The sequence below is a fragment of the Amblyomma mixtum genome, chromosome 7 (assembly GCF_055824585.1).
Source record: "Amblyomma mixtum isolate Tamu chromosome 7, ASM5582458v1, whole genome shotgun sequence".
Lineage (NCBI taxonomy): Eukaryota > Metazoa > Arthropoda > Arachnida > Ixodida > Ixodidae > Amblyomma > Amblyomma mixtum.
This window is the reverse complement of record NC_143018.1, coordinates 25,548,404-25,567,160: the sequence shown is the minus strand read 5'-3', so window position 1 is coordinate 25,567,160 and position 18,757 is coordinate 25,548,404. Positions and strand designations below refer to the sequence as shown.

The window sequence follows — 18,757 nt, the reverse complement described above, 5'->3', positions numbered from 1 at the left end:
AGTGAGCATAAAATTTTACACTGAACAAAATAAATATTTATTAAGTTGCATTTAATCTGACAGAAGACACGGCGTCTTCCGGCGTAAAAGGCAATGGAGTTTTGAATTCCGCAAGCACAATAAGTACCTCATGAATGTAGTAGCAGCTAATTTTGACCAAACAAACTGTCAGTCAGTTGTAGCTCAACGCGAACCATTTGCGCCAAAGGTACTCAAGTTACATCTTGTCAACAAATACGGCATTGACCTTTATTCATGCAAATTTGTTGTCAGTTACGTCACCTCCGGTATTTTCTGTTGATGCTTACCGCCGGTAGTCGATCCCGAGAGCGCTGTCGTCGCTTCAACTCCACAAAGCGGGCTCAAGCGGGCACGTGTAATGGCTGCGTGCTCTCGCGTACAATAAATCTCCGTGTACACCGCTACATTGACGGATAGCGAAATCAACTCCGGCGTTCGTTGATTCCCAGCTCGTTATGGGTGCCTACCTGTCGGAACCCGTAACGGAGAAGTTCTCCACCAACGAGACTGGCAGCCGCATTTCGTACGGCGCGTCGTCCATGCAAGGCTGGCGTATGAGCCAAGAGGTAAGGCCATCTCTAATTGTCTTCCTGACGAGTCGGATCGTACTTTCGTGCCGAGAGTTAACAGCGCGCGGACACCTTAAATCAGTGAAATTGTAGACGCATTAGTGGGATACGAGCGTTAACTGCACCCCGCGTTTAGGCACCGGTGTTGGCGGGCTTACTGACCCTCCGTGTGAATCCTTCAATGAAACGCTGAGCCGGCTACGATAGAAACCGCGCATTTTTTTCATTTCCGCGCAGTTTCTAGCACTGTAGCTCCACGCGCTCAGGCTCATAGAGTTTTTGCACGTAACTTAAACGGCGGCGTCCGGCCTGTGGCGGTTATTTGAGCGGTTTGGCTCCGCCCACGTTGTTGATGTAAACAAACCTGACGTCCTGTGTTGACTGATTTCCTTACAGGATGCCCACAACACGATCCTGAGTTACGATCACGACACATCCTTTTTCGCGGTGTATGATGGCCACGGAGGTAAGTTCCTTTCCGACGGTATGCTCGCTACCGTACGTCGGTACCTTTTCGGTCCCGCTTTCGTGTGCGTTTGGGCGCTCAAATTTCACTGTGATTCGGGAAGTCGCCCAAGCTTTTGAGTCTGCGTCGCCCCGAGTCTGCTTTTTGACAGGAGTAACTTCTTATAGCGTTTTGCATCACGCGTCTGACGATCGATGCAGAGCAAAACGATTTGCCTCATGTCTCGAATAATAACGAACGCGCAGATATAGAGACAGTGTCACTGGTAACTTGGAATACATGCAAAAAAAAAATAAATAAATACTGATCGAGCAAACTGGGAACAGAAAGCTATTGTAATTAAATCTCACAGTCCTCTGATAATGCGTGTAAACTGGATGTGCTGATTAGGTGGTTGTTACTGGGCCATTCTGTCATATCATGTTCATCAAGAAGCATTGCTGGAATGAGTTGGTTGTGATCAATTCTCCGTGCAAATACCAACTCTGTTTTCGTGCTACGGACGTGCTGAATGTTTGTCCTGCGTATTTGTGTGCCCATGGCCATCATTTCATTTGTCAGCCTACGAAAAAGGGGCTCCAATGTTGTAAGAGGTGCCTGGAAGCATCATAGAGCTTTCATAACCCAGTGCCCAGAAACCCCGTTTTCCTGTGTGGAAAAGTTTGCTGTCAGACAAATGTGGACAAAGCTGAAGTTGTTTATAATGCATGTGGCTCGTCTGATTGCTACACAGGTCGATCAGAGGATGTCCTCTCCATAAACTAGTCGTTAATCTCATTACCTGTCAAGGTTTTCCTCCGGCGCTTTTAAACAAAAAAGAAATAAGTTTCAGCTAAGAAAAAGGGGGATGTGTTTTTCAAGTGTAAAGAAAATGTCATCTAGAGCGGAAAAATTTGGCTTCAAATAGTTTTGATGTGTGAGATTCTTGTTTTGTTTAGTGCATATTAGCACTTCTATTGTTTTCGCTTATCCTATATTAGCACTTGCAGTGAATGTCGTTCATATGGATGCAAATGCACAATGGATGGATGGATGGATGGATGATAATGGCTTTACCCTTTGTACCGGGCGGTAGCTTTCGCCACCTAGCCTATACTTCCCCCATTGTTGATTTATTTTTCTTTTCCCTTTCTTTCCCTTTCGCTCTTACAATGTCTAGTCTGGCTATCCTTTTCCCCTCCAAATTCACCCCTCCCTTGATTTCCGCCACCAATCCTCCAACCTCCCCTTCGTCAATGCCACGCTTTTCCCATCCACTCGCCTGTCCTCCCCAGTAAATCCCAGCGCTATCTCTATGGCCATTGCTGCCCCCTCTGGGAGGGCTGGGCGGAGTTCTGCGCACCTCAGAACCAAGTGCTCTGTGGTCTCCGTTTCCGTTTTACAAGCAGAGCACAAAATATCCACCTCTTCAAATTTGGACCTATACGTTTTTGTTCTCGGAGTCCCTGTCCTAGCCTCAAAAAGCAGTGAACTGCCCCGCGAATTATCGAATAATCGCTCTTTTTTGATGTCCTGTTTTCGTGTCCTATATATGCCTAGCGCCGATTTTTCCTGCATTCTTTCTTTCCACATCTTTCTTTCCGTCTCCTTTACCTCCGCTTTCACGTTAGTATTTTGTTGCGTCCCATCCCTCACCCGTAAATACTTCATTCTTAGCTTTCGTGTTCCACGGTTGTTGGCATGCCACACACTGTTGCCCACCGCAGGTGCTGAAGTGGCCAAGTACTGTGCCATGAAGCTACCCGACTTTGTCAAGACACTCGCGTGCTACAAGGAAGGGAATCTCGAGGAGGCCTTGCGAGAGGGCTTCCTTCAGTTCGACGCCAGTTTGGTGACCTCCACTGGGCTGAGCGAGCTCAAGGTGCTCGCCGGGAACAGTTCGGACGACTCGGGCGAGGTGACGCCGGAAGAGGGCGAAGCAGCTATGCTGCATGCGGAGGCCAAGATGCCCATTGAAGACCTCCTTGCACGCTACACTGGCAGAATGAAGGAAGCATACGAAAAGGCCATGGAGAGTGGCAAAGTAGGTGAAGGTGACGAGGAAGGAAGCGGCTCCGGTGACAAACCGGAATCTCCTGCTGCAGAGAAGGTTGTCAACGGGGAGTGCTCCCCGGAGGAGTTGGGCCAGGAGAAGCCCTGTGACGAGGGTGAGTGTGTTGCGCTGGAAAGTGGCGCCGTGGCAGTTCGTGTGGCTTGTCGGTATCTCTTAGTATAACGGGGGCCCAAAATACCGCACTCGGAGGAGTCCTGGGATCCGTCATTTCTTCCTAAAAGGACAGCACCCGCCAAGCGTAGTTAGTGGGAAATGGGAAAGTACGTCAGTCGATGCCAGACCTCACTGCCAAGCTTGAATAATAATCGTTAACGTGATATTCTTGGGTTCAAAGTAGCGTGATGTGGCATGTTTGCATGGTCATGCGGAGAGTTGAGAAACCGACACAGCAACCCCTGTCAAAACAGGTTTGTTAACGCCTGTGGCTTGCACGACATTAGACGCCAACAAATGGTATAACACCCAGCTTCTGGCACCTTGTAATTGAAATGGAATCTCTAGAGCTGGAGGGTTGGTGCAGGTGGTGTTAAGCAGAGTAAAATCTTCAGGCTATTGCCATGCTTGTGGTCTCCTATTTTGCAGCCGCTGTGATGTCATTGGGAAATTGGTTTTGAGGAAATGAAAGGCGCAGTAACTGTCTCACTACTCAGTGGACAGCTCAACCGCACCTTGAGGGAAGGGAGGAAGGTTGGAGTGAAATAAGAAAGAGGTGCTGTATTGGAGGGCTCCTGAATAATTTTGATCTCCAGTGGTTCTTTAACGGGTACTGACATCGTAGCACACAGACACCTTTATGTTTCGTCACGTGTAGTGCGCTGCTGGTAGCCAGTCTTAGTTCCTCAAGGTTGAGTACATTGAAAGTTTTTGGACTGACGGTGACTAGCATTGATGTGTTCTTTGACAGATGACCGAGCCTTTTCTTGTAAGTGCTAGCAATCCTAGTAGGAGTCCTCTGTTTTGTGATCAAACTAGGCAGCAGCAGTGCCAATTCATCACGCACTTTATCCCACAAGAAAGCAAGGGATAAAACGTCGCTGGCTGCATTGAGAGTTTCTTGACTTACTAGTACATAGTATGCTGTGCGTAACCTCATACATGATGACACAGTGCGTCTCACGTCGCATACTGCACTTAACACTTTTCTAAGGACATAACTAACTGTGAAAATGTGTAGTGGGTGAACGGTAGAGTGGTGTGCCGCTCGCAGCAGTGTTTTACAAGGGTGTTCGTTGCACAGGGATATCAGAACTAGTTCGTTGAAGTATGCATATTAGGGTCAGACATCATACACATTGCATAAAATAAGCGGAAGATGTAGAACAGTGCTGATTCGCACTGCAGTCGTAAGCAAATGGTCTCCTCATTTAAGGTATGTCACCACCTTTGAAAAGGCGTTTTTTTGTAAAAATGGCATTTTTTCTTTTTTATATTTTGGGAATCCCCAAACATTCCAAAATGTTTTGCAGCAAGAATAATGTTTGTATCTTATTTTGTTAAAAAGTTATAGCCAACTTTCGAACAGGTGGTGAACAATTCTGAAACCGAAACTAATGGGGTCTGGTAACAGAAAATGATAACTCGGCAATAATCAACGGCGCATATTGAAAATTTTTCATTTTTTTATAGTCTGGTACATAAAAGATTATTCAAAGGCATTATTTGTAAGGCTTCCTTTTTTTTAAACATCGCTTTAAATTTCCGCAAGCGGGATGCACGACTCTCCAAGTGTCTCAGTTGTTTACTTTGCGCGCGCTTCACGCTATCGCTTTGAATGCTACCGAATTGGTCCTTCAATGATGGCAGCAGAAGTAGAGCAGATATTTTGAGGGAAGCAGGCATCGAATCTGGCCACCACCCTCTCGTAGCATGTTGCACCAGTGACCATTACCGTGTGATGAAGGCCCAGCGTCAATCAACGGGTGAGGCAAAACATCTCCGCATAATAAGAAGGGCAGCAACAAATGCCAAAAGAGAGCTCATGTCAGCTAAGGAGGGCCCTAGCTATGAACCTAGAGGATTTTAACTTCCTAGGGCATGATGATCTTGTTTCTACAAGGATTGAAAAACTTTAATCTTGTTTTTCTCAAAACTTGATTTCTTGCACTTTTGTGTTGCGCAAACAGTGATAACTTCAAAATGAATTAATATTTTTCAATGTAACTTTGCACGCTCGTTCCTTTATTATTAGGCTGTGCAATGAACTAGGATAAATGAAATCGAATGGCGGGTTTTGGTATAATCATGTTTTATGTCAGGGAATGCAGGCAAAAATGACACATTTTTTTGTTTTCTTTGGCATTATTGCTATAACTTTTTTCACAATTATCGGATGGCAAAGATCCTAGTTGGTTGCACAGTATGGTTAGTTGGCTAACTCTGTGCCAAAAAGTTTACAATTCCTGCTCTTCATTCGCTAGTTATGAATGTTTGCATAACAGCCATGTTTGGGCAATTTTTTGGGAATAATAAATGCCAGCATGGCTTTTTTCACTCTTTTTTGCTTTTGAATATCATATAAAACGGTGCTTTATAAGGTAAATGTGAAATAAAAATTTAATAGTCAAAATATAAAACATTTTTGAAAAAGGTTGTGACATACCTTAAAGCAGCTGCAGAAAGCATCGAAACATGTGGCAGGGCCATTAGCACTTGTATAACGAAATTATAGAGCATCTGAATCTTTCTGTAGTGTGTAGCTGAACCCATGCCATTGGCTAAGCCAGCACGACCAATTCAGGCCAGACAAGTGGCATCTGTCATCATAAGTTCCACCCAAAACTTCATCTGGGTTTAAAAGGGTTTAAAGTTTAATTGGGCGAGTTGGTACGAATTCATACTGCTGAGGCACCACGAGGACAGGGACGGAGACAGAGTGACAACTCAAGTGCTCCGCACTGTGTTGTTTGTTGTGGAAAAGTGTTTAGTGGTTTCACAATACTACAGGCAGTAGTATGAGTGCTGAGGACATATAAGGGGCATTATTGAAAGCTTTCATGGTGGAAAAATATGTTGGATTGTTCATGAAACACTGAACATGCTCTGAGAGTCCCGAAAATATACTTTCTGAAAGCAAATGCTTTCTGTTTCGATGTCCCTTAAGGTACCTCATTGGGTCTGTGAATGTAGCACTTGTTACAAAGTCCAATATATTATCATCATCATCATCATCATCATTTATTAACCCTTAAGGGTCCCGTGGGGACATTACATAAGGGGGGGGGGGGGGGATACAAGTGTCCGACGGTCATACATAAGAAAAGGCAAAAAAAAAGAACAAGAAGAGAGAGAAAAAAAAAAGAGAATAAAAACTAGAAAGAAAGCTAGACAAAGCAAAACAGTAAACAAATTATGAAGTCAATCAAAGACAATGTGAGAAACAAGCAAAATAGTAAATACATTAATATAGTCAATCAAAAACAATGTGAAAACAATACAAATGAAGTTGAAAAGGATCAATAAGTAGTGCAGAAAGTAAAGCACAGAATGCAGAGAAGGTGTGTGAAATAGGTTCGTATATATTGGACTGCATTGTGACCATGAGTTGCTTATCACGATCATTGTATTTGTGTCAGTAGCTGGCTATGTTGCCAGACGTTTTTGCCGGCAGAAACTTACAAACCAGAGTTCAGTTCGACAGCTTTTGTTTGCTGCACTTGTTTTGACCTTAGCCGAAACATTGCCTAACAAACAAAAAGAATTGCGCTACATCATCGCTGTACCTTACCTCTATCGATGTGAAGAATTGTTTTCCGATACTGGATTATAAGCATTAAAAGAATTCCATCTTATTCATTTATTTCATTCATATCGAACCTAACAGTGTATACTGGTTACTCTCTTACCAATAGCGGTACTAAGTGGTTAATACCTTACAGGGCATGTAATGCGAAGGCAAGATAACCGCTGGTCCTTAAGGGTAACGGAGTGGATTCCAAGAGAAAGCAAACGTAGCAGGGGACGGCAGAAAGTTGGGTGGGCGGATGAGATTAAGAAGTTTGCGGGGATACAGTGGCGGCAACTGACAAAGGACAGGGTTAATTGGAGAGACATGGGAGAGGCCTTTGCCCTGCAGTGGGTGTAGTCAGGCTGATGATGATGATGATGACCTTACAGACGCACTGCCTACATGTTGCAGTCCCTAAAAAAAACAAACTACCTTTTCTGCTAAATAAGCTTGCACATCAAGGTATTGGCTTTGCCAGTGCGACCCGAAAACAAATATGCAAGCTATTTGTGTCCATCTAATGACTGCTTTTATAAATTATTCGGAGTTTAATTTCTTCAAGCAAAATGACTCACATTAATGATTGTTTTCTGTTAATATTTTTTCTCAGTGCTATTTGTAATCTTTTGTTCATTTTGTTTTTTGAAATTCGCAACTATTTTTGCTTGTGAAATGTGAACTGCCTGATACTGTTATATTACTGTGGTAATCTGCACACTGCTGCCTTGTACGGGCCCCAGGCACTCTCAAGCTGTTTCTGAACATCTTTTTCGCCTAGGGTTTCCCAACGATATGTCGGAAATAAATGAATGAATGAAATTGAAGCGCTTTTGTCGGCACTTTGCACTTTTTCGTTGCGCAGTTAAAGCAGGAGGCTCAAGTGAAGGCGAAGCAGGTGGCTCCGCGTCGTCGTCATCGGGCTCCGCAGGCACAACTGATGAACAGCCGGAAACAGGGCGGAGGTCGCGCCGCAACTGGAAGCCGTACATGGCACTGGTCAACGACCAGGACACCTCATCGGACTCCTCGGAGAGTGCCGAGGATGAGGAGTCGGAAGAAGACGAAGAAGGTGACGAAGAGGATGAAGAAGAAGAGGAGGAGGAGGAAGCAGGAGGGGAAGATGATGAGTGAGTGGACTACTACAAGGGACTAAATTGTTGTGTAGCAGTGCTGTAGGAACACGGTTCTGCTGCTAAATATTTTTGGGATACCGAGTTTCCTATTTTTTTCTTTGTTTCAAATGTGTAGTGTTTCATTTTTCATTTGTTGCAGCCTTTTTTTTATATATATATAGTATGGAAAGGCTTATATATTCCTATTTTCTCAAAGCTCTCTATGGACTTGTTTGTGTTTTTTTTTTTATCTGCTGTTCTGTGTTGTGTTTTTATTTATGATAACTATAAAAGAAACATTTTGCAAATGAAGGATGCAAATTCGTCTTTAGGCTCTTTTTCTGAGGCTCGAGAGTTTTCTACCAAACAAGTGGCAGCCACTACCGAATGAAATTTTTCCTGCTGCTAGGCCTGCTCCAAAACAATCTTGCCTATTCCCACCGCTGTGTTGTGTCAGCTTAGCAGCATTTCCAGTTGGCTTACTCATCCTGGGGTCTTTTGTCTCCAAATGGTAGATTAGCTACCAATAGGGGATATTCAAAATTCTGCAAGTGCGCTTTCCCGCATAACAATGTTGTCCCAAACAAGATGGCAGACCATGCGTTTCCAGCTGAAACAGCAAGAAAGACTGGTTTTTTGTTTGATTCTTACAAAATACCTTTCTTACAGTCTATCCACATCTTTAGAGCCTGTCCTGTAGCCCACGTAGTTCCTTTATAGCGAAGTCAACCATCTTGTTTGGGGCAACATAGTTATGTGGGAAAGCGCACTTGCGGAATTTTGAATATCCCCTATTATGAGTTGCCGCTGAGTAGCTTAGAACATGTCACCTGACAGGGTGAAGGTTTATGACCCCAGTGATGTGACTGCTGTGCCAGTTGCACGAAACTGCGTCAAAAGGCAGAGCCTGCTATATGCTGCTACATCACAGCAAATTACGACTAATCTGTGCCAAGCCTGTACCAAAACCGTATTTCCTTACACACAAAATTCTTGCGCGCCATATGTTGTGCTGCCTCTGTTTTAGGCAGCACTAGCGGAAAACGCAATTTTTCCGAGAATCCTTCGATCAGTCTTTGGTGTATGCGAGCGGGCATCATGCTGGCCGGGTATGTTGTCACCCCGCATAATACAGTCAAGCCCACTTATAACAATATTCAAGTGCCATGGAAATACCATTGTTATAACTAATAATTGTTATAACAGGGTTGTGCCGAAAAAAAGAAAAGATGACATGCTTCATAGCATTTATTGGCAGTAAATACCCGGAGGGGTTTGATTGTTCTAATGCCTGTAAAAGCTCGTTAATTCGAACTTAAGGGGTCCGGAAAAATGTTCACTGTTCACCGATGACCAAAGCACCGTCATCACTGCATGCACCGGCGGGAGCTTCGCACACCTCCACGTCACAGGAATCAAGCCAGCTTTCTGGAAGTGAATCTTAACGGAAATTCAAGAAGCATGCAGAACCAAGGGTGCGGTGACAGCTGACTAGAGGAAAACCGCGCTGGCTGCACGCACACGCACTGCACCGACTGATTGGGAGTATGCATGGCGCGCGTAGCCAATGCAGCAATGCGGCAGCTCGCCTGACGTGATGACTCCTGCCCCTGGGACGCATGAAATTTGTGAAGCTGGGAGCGTGAGGAAGCTAGCGAAGAACAGGGGAAGATGGGGCAACGTACGCGCTGTCGGTGTCAGCCGTAGCTCAGAGTGTAAAAACAAAGAAAAACGTTTCTGCGCATTTTTTTCTGTGAGCGGCGCACCCCTCAGAAACGTTAATAATGGACTGCTCCGCCAAGGCTCCCTACCATGCTCTTTACTTTCTTCTCTGCATGAGTCTTTTGCTCAAGGGAATGCATCCGTCATTTCTGCTGCCTGTGTATTTGCGACGCACAAGCATCCTCGGCACGCCCGGTAGCATCGTTTCTGAGTGCGTGGTCACAGGTTCTTTTGCTTTCGTGGCGCCGCTGCGCCGACTCAGTCCATTGGTTGGCCCCACACGCGCACGCTTTTGTGTTGTAAGCGTGGTTTTGCTGGTGTGGTTGTAGCATTTCCTTGTATTTTTTTTTTCTATAATGGTTGACACTCAATTATCAGATTTAATTGTTAGAACCAATAATGTGCCTTGACAGCATTGTTATAAGCAGTTTATTTTACCATAGAACACATGGTAAAGCTGACGGTGCCACGACTGATCATTGTTATATCCAATATATTGTTATAACCAGTATTGCTATAAGTGGGCCCGACTGTAAAAACAGAAAAGCAAAATCGGCGTGCCGCGTGCGAGGATTTATTCTGGTCATTCCATGGTGTGGAGAGAGCACACCGGAAATGTGTATGGCATTCACGAGCGGCACTGTTGTTGACTACCACGTCCCTGCTCGGCCAAAGTGGGGAAACGGCACAGCGCAAAGTTCTCAGTTCTCCAGCGCATATTCAACAGCACGCAACTTCAGTTTTGCATCATTGGTTCTTTGGCTGTCAGGCTGTGTCTCTTTGAGTAAGAAGAATGCACTACCTGCGCGAAGCCGTGCAGATGCAATGCTGAAATCAAACCGTTCGAGAATATGACCGCACTGGATATGGCGTTGCACCGATGTCGTATTCACTCCGGTTGCTGCGAAATTATGGGTTTCTAGTCATAGGATAAATTTTTTAAATGCCGTTTTAGCAGAGCACGATCTGCTTTCCACTACCATGAACCACATCTGCAGTGAGCTATCTTTGCATTGCTGATATGGCCCTGAGGAGCGCACACCTGCCACTGTGCAGGCATAGTTGGGTCCTCGCGGAAGGGGATCATGGTGGTGGATTGCACTGCGCTAGAACTGCAATAAAGCGATTCTTTTTCTCTTCTACTCATCGATTTTCTTTTCATAGTTACTAGGAACGGCAAAAGATGCCGCATGGTTGCATGTCAGTTCTTGCCGTAAATAATTTGCACCGGCAAAAAAATCTAAAAACGCGACACATACACCTGAAAATACAATATACCTGCACCTAATGCTCACTTTTGTGTGCCATAGGGCACTCTTGGAGTCTCCAAAAACTACTCCAAAGTGACTTTGGCCATTTGCATCACTCTGATCCCTGTTGTGTTAACTTAGCAATATTTCAAGCTGCAATTTCTCCTCTCGTAAACCCTGATGTTGCATTCCTGGCCGAAAAAAAAAGATGACCTTCTGGCATTCTCTGAGCAGATGTGTGGAAGGCAATAATGTGTAGGAGTGCTGACAAGTATAGGTCAAAATGCATAGTGGTTTGTTAATAGTTAAGTCTTCTAAATACAATTATTCTGCGACATGATCCAGGGCAAGATCAAAATTCTTAAAACAAGTTGGGAAGGGTGACACTGCTTTGTATGCTTGGCTACATTTTATAACAACAAAACAAAAACACAGTGCAGCACCGTTTTCATGTAAGACAAGTGCAATGGCTGGTTCTGGCTGTTTATTGTGCACTTATGTTGTGTTTTGTTTTTTTCTTCCATTCTGTGTTCATGAATCAACCATTTAGGCCTGATGAAGGCATCTTTTAAATTTTGTTTTCTGTGTGCAGGGGCTGTGGTGAATGGGACGAACGCTTGAAGCGCAGGCTCAACCAGTTGAACACTATGCCAACTGGAGACACTGAAACGGTGAGGGGCCATACTGAGATTTTTTTTTTAATTTTCCGCCTAGAAATTGCATCTTTGTTCGTTCCTTGAAAAGTCGTGCCAGCATTTGCTAGCCGCCAGCTGTCAAGACCAGATCTGCAGGCTAAAAGAGGCTTGCCATCTGGACGGCGTGTGACGGCTCAGGCCACCATCACCGATCATCATTTATTCAAGAATGTCATAGCTAACATTGTTTAACTAGGATGTATTTTATACTGTGTTATTGTTTTTTTTCTTTCCTTTAACGCCTTAGCTAACAATGTATGTGTAGTAGTCATGTTTGTACTTTGCCTGTTTAATTAACTCCTGTTTGTTAAATTTCATTTTTTGTAACCACTCCCCTCTGTAATGCCGTAATGGCCCTAAGGGTATAATAAATAAATAAATAACTGATTGCGCAGCCTTTGCGAAAGAGAAAAGACCTTTTGTCGCTCGTGCGCTATGTGTCATGGAGCCAAAGAACAGGCCAATCAGATGTGGCCCTGCACCACAAAAACTTGCACATTTGCCATTCCACACAAAGAACAATTGATGTCTCAGATAGTTGGAAGCTGAAGGGCGCACCAACATTCATAAAGTTCAATTTGTTCTTTTTGCCGGATAAGTATTGTATACAGTGTTCACCTATCTTTCAGGCCTTGTTTGCATGCCTGTGTGGACACACGAAATGATGCCATTGGGCGAATTCTTTTTAGAGCGTTGGCTCTAATACACGCATTACTCAAGGTCGTGTTAGTATAAAACAGAAAGCCATTCAAGTAGGACCCGTGGGTGGTACCATTGGTACACCGACAGTGGTCCACCTATAATTGGCATAGAATGTTCAGAGTGGTAACAAACGATTGAGCGCATTACGGAGCTGAAGGTTAGTTACTAGTCGAATCAAAGCATATCATATCATAGGGATTCGCACCGACGACCTTTGGTTCCCCAAACCGTGACTTCTTGGAACTTCAAATGTCCATTACGGCCAAACTAAGTGATGCAGGACATTCGAAGTGGTGTGAAACAATTTGTCTTCTTGCACTGTATATGTTGGCATCAAAAAAGTAGATATCTGGATGACGAAAAATTTGTACCAGATATAGTGAAGGTGGCTAATGATGCAGTATTCGTTCGATATTGCTAACGCTCGATACTCATGTGCTGCCTCAGCGTTTTGCTCTTTTTTCATCAGACTGTTGCTCCTGCAGAGATGTGCAGCGCTTTTTTTATGTGTCGCACAGTGCGCATGCTAGATATGGTGGGATGTCACCTTCAGGTGCTGCATGTGCATTTGGACACGTGTCCTGAATGCCGTCAAATTCTCATATAGGAGGCGCAGTGCGCAGAAACGGTGGGTATTTTGAAAAACCTGCTGAAATGTGTGAAATCGCCCGGAGAACCGCAGAAAATGAACACAAGAAATTCTTTTTAAGATGGACAGCTCCATTGTTTGTGGTAGCTGTGGTACAGCCCTTATTAGTTAACATTTTGTTTTGCAAAAATTGGTGCTTTGAAATGCCTAAAATGTGCTCAGTTGTTTATATAACTAGTTCTTATGACAGGGATTATTCAAAAGCAGTGTATAATAGGGGATATTCAAAATTTCGCAAGTGCGTTTTCCCGCATAGCAACGTTGCCCAAGACAAGGTGGCTCACAATGCGTTTCCAGCTGAAACAAAGCAAGAAGGACTAGTTTTTGTTTGATTCTTCCAAAATATGTTTCTTGCATTCTATCCACACCCTTAGCGCCTGTCCCGTAGCCCTAGCAGTTTTTTTTTTATATAAAGAAGTCGGCCATATTGTCTTAAACATAGTTGTGTGAGAAAGCGCACTTACGGAATTTTGAATGTCCCCTATTGAGACCCAGAAATGAGTGTTGAGTCATTATGGAGATATGTCCTGACAGAAATTGCAGAATTTTTTATGTGCAGTCTTGGCGTGCTCCTCGATAAAATCTGATACCATTTTTCCTTTGTCTCATGATAACTGGTGTTTGAAGGGTGAAAACCAGGTGGCTGTCTTGCAGGCTGGCTTCGACAGTGGCTGCACAGCTGTGGTGGGGCTCGTCCGGGGGCGCCACCTGGTGGTGGCGAACGCAGGCGACTCGCGCTGCGTCGTCTGCCGCTCAGGCCAGGCCTTGGACATGTCGCTGGACCACAAGCCAGAGGACGAGGCAGAGTACAACCGCATCCGCAACGCTGGCGGTCGTGTCACAAAGGAAGGGCGTGTCAATGGCGGCCTCAACCTCTCTCGAGCAATAGGTCAGTGTCCAGTGTGACCCACTTGAAAGAATCGCAGAATAGTCTTCATGGTGGATTTCCTTATTGGCTTGGATTAATCACCTCCATTCACACCTGCAGTGCTGCGTCGGGGTAACTGAGTATGGGTCCCTGAAAATGGAATCGCATCATTTGATGGATTTCTTCCACAAGGACTAGAAGTCTTATCTTCAAGGGAATGTATTCAGGGAGGCCATTTATGAGAGTTCATACCTATTGCTTTACCTTAATAGGATTGGCCTTACATGGGCACCACTTTGAGTTAAAAAAAAAAAAAAGAAGGAAAATTAGGTAGAAGGAAAGTCCTGAGTGGAGGTAGGCTTCAGTGTTGTGATTTTTGTTCCTCTGTTTCCAGGTGACCATGCATACAAGCGCAACAAAGACCTCGACCTGCGGGACCAGATGATCACCGCACTGCCCGACGTGAAGACCCTCGACATCGATCCTCTCACGGACGAGTTCATGGTGCTGGCATGCGACGGCATCTGGTGAGAATTCCTGTGATGAAGAATGTACTAGTTTGTAGTGCTTCTGTGCTGTTCGCTGAAGCCACCTTTTTATTTCTTTCTATTGAATGTATTGTATTAGAACGGCCATTACCATAGAAAGTTTGGCATAGGCGTCTGAAGCCTCGCTGGAAAGGAGGCAAAATAGAGAGAGAAAATCCCCCTCTCTGCTTTTAGGGGAGAATAGTGAGGGAGAGGGAAGATCTAGAGGGTTGGAGAGAAGGAAACTAGGGTTCTCATTCGAAGTTGAAGGATGGGAAAGGTAGAGATGGGGTACAGCGCATCACATGGCGATTGTTGAACTGGATCACGCCACCCGCTCGTGCGTTCTGAACCCGTCAGTGGCAGCAGCTGCTTTATCCAGGTGGAACACTAATGCTTACGTATACTCTGCCGCTTGAATCACACTGATCATCTGTGAAGTGGGTCCCCCCCCCCCCTTTTTTTTTTAATTGTGATTTAAGGCATCTGCTGCTCTCTTCCTTCCTGGTCCCAGCAAAGCAACTACAAGCTCCCATGAATATCATGCTAGCATGTTATGTTAAAATTTAGACATTGAAGTCGCTGAAAATGGGGACACCATGGCAACAAGGTTTGGAGAAATAAATTTAGCAAATTGTGCTGTACAGTGCTGCGGTGCACTTTGTGTTGCAGTCACATGGAGGTCTTTGGACCAATTGAAATGCAGTGTCGCCATCATCACATTGCCATTCTTAATGTTACTTGAGGGGCACAGAGACTGCAATAGCCAAAGGTTCAAGCGGGTTAATCTTTCCATTACCTTTGTCTTGTGTAGCTTGCGGTTTCAGCTGCTTAAATACAGCACAGAGGTTTGTTGGGAAGGAGAGAGTTATTCCTCTGTTTGAGTTTCGCTTCCTTGAAAGTCTTTCCTGGGCCATTGGACTAACCAGAAGGTTTACAATACACAGCTTGCGGGCTGCGAATAGACGAGAGCGAACCTGCTCAAAAGATGACGCTGGTGCTAGTTTGATGGTCATTATAAGTTGAAAGCTGGAAAAGACAAGAATGGGGTTTTTAATTGGTGTGATGATGATGATGTGGCTATCCCCTTTGCAGTGGATGTGCCACTGATGCCATCTGGTGGTTTTTCCTGACGATAGTAGCAGGAGCGGCTCTAGTGTCTTATCTTGAAGTTCGTATCTCCAGGTGGTCATGGTGTATGACGTGGAATGCCAAGATGGGGACCTTCACTTCAGATGAGAGGGTAACGGGTTGAATGCTGGCTGTCATAAACACATTGTTAGGGCAAATTCCAGTAGTGCTGGCATCTGCTGTTGCTAATGTCTCAGCACCATTTTGGGATGCTTTGCTGTCTTTCTCACTCTCCTTTTCTTGTCTGCTAGTCTGACTTGGCGAAACTGTCTCGCAGGAACAACATGACAAGCCAAGAGGTGGTTGATTTTGTCAAGCGGGAACTAGACAAGGGCACCCGTCCACTGTCCCTGATCTGTGAAATGGTGAGTGGAAAAAAAAACAACTGGTGTTCAAGTTGAAATGAGAAGGATTTAGTTTGTGTTCAGGAACCACTGTTAGTAGTCATGCAAAGCAGGCCAGTGTTTCGGGCATCGGAGTGCACTTACAGAATTTGACGGTGATTGCAGCACCTGTATTTCATTTCTCAGTCATATCTAACTGATAAACTGTTTTCAATGAAAGTAGCATCTTTGATTTAGAATGTGATAATTTGTTGGTATAGGCGTGATAGCAAATGTGTAGTACTAGCCTTCCCTCGTGAAATTGCATTATAATCTGAAGTCAGTTAACGTTCTCCCTGTGTAGAAAATAAATTTTTGAAAATGAATGAAGTTGAAGAAATCGGTTCTCTTTTTCAGCTCTTTGATGCTTGCCTCGCCCCGGACACAACTGGTGACGGCACGGGCTGCGACAACATGACTTGCATTATTGTTCAGTTTCACCCGGACAAAGATGGTGAACCTGTTGCCAATGGCAACAGGGGCCAAAAGCGGCCAATATCGGCTGTTGACGGGGATGAGCCGCAAGAGGGTGGCACAGCAGCGCCGTCCAAGGAAGACGACATGGGACAGACCTCCTCAAAGCGACGCCATGTTGAAGATGCCGCTGCTGCTGCTGATGATGTTGATGTTGCTGCCACTGCCAGCGATGTTGAAACCACTCCAAACGGTGCCAAAGCAACAACAGAAATGACAGAAGTGTAGACTTGTAAAATCTCTGCTTTTTGCTTTTTCTTCTGTGACGCCTTTCCCCACCCGGTTCTGCCTTCCCGAAGTTTTTGTTTGTTTTTTCCCCCCTGTGTCAATTTGTTTTAGCGCTTTTTAGCGCCAAGCTTGCGTTCCGCATGCACTATCACAATTTGAACTTAGTCCTGGTGCTTTGTTGAATGAAATTAAGGAGCACCGTTCTTTGACTTCCTCATGAATGTGACACCCTGCCCTCTATGGCTGAGCACTGCAGCATGTTTCCTTTTTTTTTTATTGTTGTTGTCGTAGTTTCTGTTGGTTTTGTTGCTAAAGAGAGGCTGTCCCAAGGGAAACTGAGAGACTGTGCACGGGAAGACGGAAAAGCCTTGTGTGGATGTTTTTGTTTTTACATTGACTGCTAAAATGTGACCTGCTCACCTCCTAACAAATTTCATTTAGAAGTGTTCAAAAGGAGGGTTGAGGGAAAGGGGTTTGGGCTTCAAAAGACATGCAGACATCCTTTTAGTGCAAATACATTGGGCAGCTCCCTACCATTTAACCATACGGAAGAAGATGAAAGGCCGGTGCCTATGTTGCCTATGTTGTTGCAATGCCTCAATAGCACTTTGTTGTCGCACGAATGGGAGTAATTAATCTGTCATGCTGGTACGTTATCGTTGTTCTATGAGACTTGCCTTGGCTGGCCACCAGCTTTATTGTGTGCAAAGGCAGGTGTGATCACATATGCATCATTCGACCCTACAGCTTCTGCCTTGATTTTATAAGCGTGCGAGAGTGTGGACAAAGTGGCTGCAGAACTGAATGGATTTACAGCGAGGCTAACACCTTTTGACAGCTTTGCTTGTTGTTGTCATCCTTCATAGACTGCGGTGCCACTGAGCTTTCCCGGTAGCATCACTTTCAGTGATGTAAATTTCCATGCACTGCACTGTCTCGAGGGGGGTCAGAACTGCCGTCTCTCTTTTCATGATGAACAGCAGAGTTTGTTTCTGCACCTGTTTTTCGTATTAGTACTTTGACGTAGCCTTATATGGCATCAGGTACACGTTCGCTGGAAGTGTCATGTCCTGGGCTTCAATTTATCATGCAATGTTGTTGTACTCCGTTTAATTAGCATCGAGCATCCTCTGTCCCACAGTGTTCTGTTATCACTTTTTTGTGTACAGGGGAAGCGCGCTGTTTATGATAACAGTTGTTTGTGGGTGACAACCACACACGAATTAGGTCACCAGCAAGCCACTGCATTTCAAATATCCACCGTAGAATGAGAAGAAGCCGATGGGGGTGTTGTAGCATGGCACTTTGAGCCATCCACCATTGCGACCTGCATCTTTGAAGCAGCATATACACATGTACAGAGGCATGGAAGCTTGAACCAGTAGGCTGGGGGGGCTGTGCGAACCCCCCTGTTCCGGCATTCCTGTACAAAGGCATCCTCCATGCACATAGAAGTGGATTGCGGAATGCACTTTGCTGAAACACTTCAACACTGCTTCAAGAGAGGCACAGTGAAAGCAGCTTGGACACTGCCTGCTTCCACCTCACAGCTTTGCCCACTTTGAACAGCGGCGAGGCCTTCGCAGTTCTACCTGATGCCACCACCAATTCATGTGTGCAAATGCGCTTTGTACATATCTCAAGGTTGCAGTCGTCAGGGTGTTTGCATTTTTTTTTTTCCCCTCTATCTTTGCCTTCTTGTTATGTCATTTTACATTTGCCGCACGCTTGTAAATAATTGCTGCTTTCTCTCAGACGTGTTCAGCAGGGAGACATCAGGCAACATGTGTATGTTATGTCAAGTTCATTGGAGGAGAGGTATATATGCTGTATCATAAATTTAAGTATTCTAAGCACGGTCGATCTAATGTGAAGTTTGGATTGTGCTGCAGGTTATTACACAGGCATTTTTCTTCTTTTTCTTTTTTTTTTTCGCGTGATTTGAACCAGTGATGTGATGAATTGCGTTGTTCCGTATGTACAAAAACCTCCTTGGACGACTGCTGTTGCTTTGCTGCACTCATTGAATTTTGAACTGGAAAGAAAAAAAACGATTCATAAGAAACTTTACTCCACATACTGCGTCGTGGTGTCATTTCTGTGTGGTCAGCGAAGCGTTTCGTGACGAGGACAGGATGTGTTGGTGTGTGGGAACGTCTGTGGTTAAGCGCGGCATTTGCACG

General features: G+C 44.8%; 1 protein-coding gene across 2 annotated transcripts; it reads left to right on the top strand.

Annotated features, from left to right (window-relative positions):
* Positions 1-335: 335 nt before the first annotated feature.
* LOC149335374 (protein phosphatase 1G) lies at positions 336-18,651 on the top strand. Of its 2 annotated transcripts, none has more exons than XM_089552063.1 (9): positions 336-587; positions 987-1,056; positions 2,763-3,203; positions 7,696-7,960; positions 11,510-11,588; positions 13,618-13,852; positions 14,226-14,358; positions 15,767-15,854; positions 16,230-18,651. In XM_089552063.1, the coding sequence occupies exons 1-9, from the start codon at positions 477-479 to the stop codon at positions 16,572-16,574; spliced, it is 1,767 nt and encodes a 588-aa protein (XP_089408189.1). In that variant the 5' UTR covers positions 336-476; the 3' UTR covers positions 16,575-18,651. The 2 variants fall into 2 exon arrangements, with proteins under 2 accessions (XP_089408189.1, XP_089408188.1); XM_089552062.1 differs by having other exon boundaries at positions 13,591-13,852.
* The last annotated feature ends 106 nt before the right edge of the window (positions 18,652-18,757 follow it).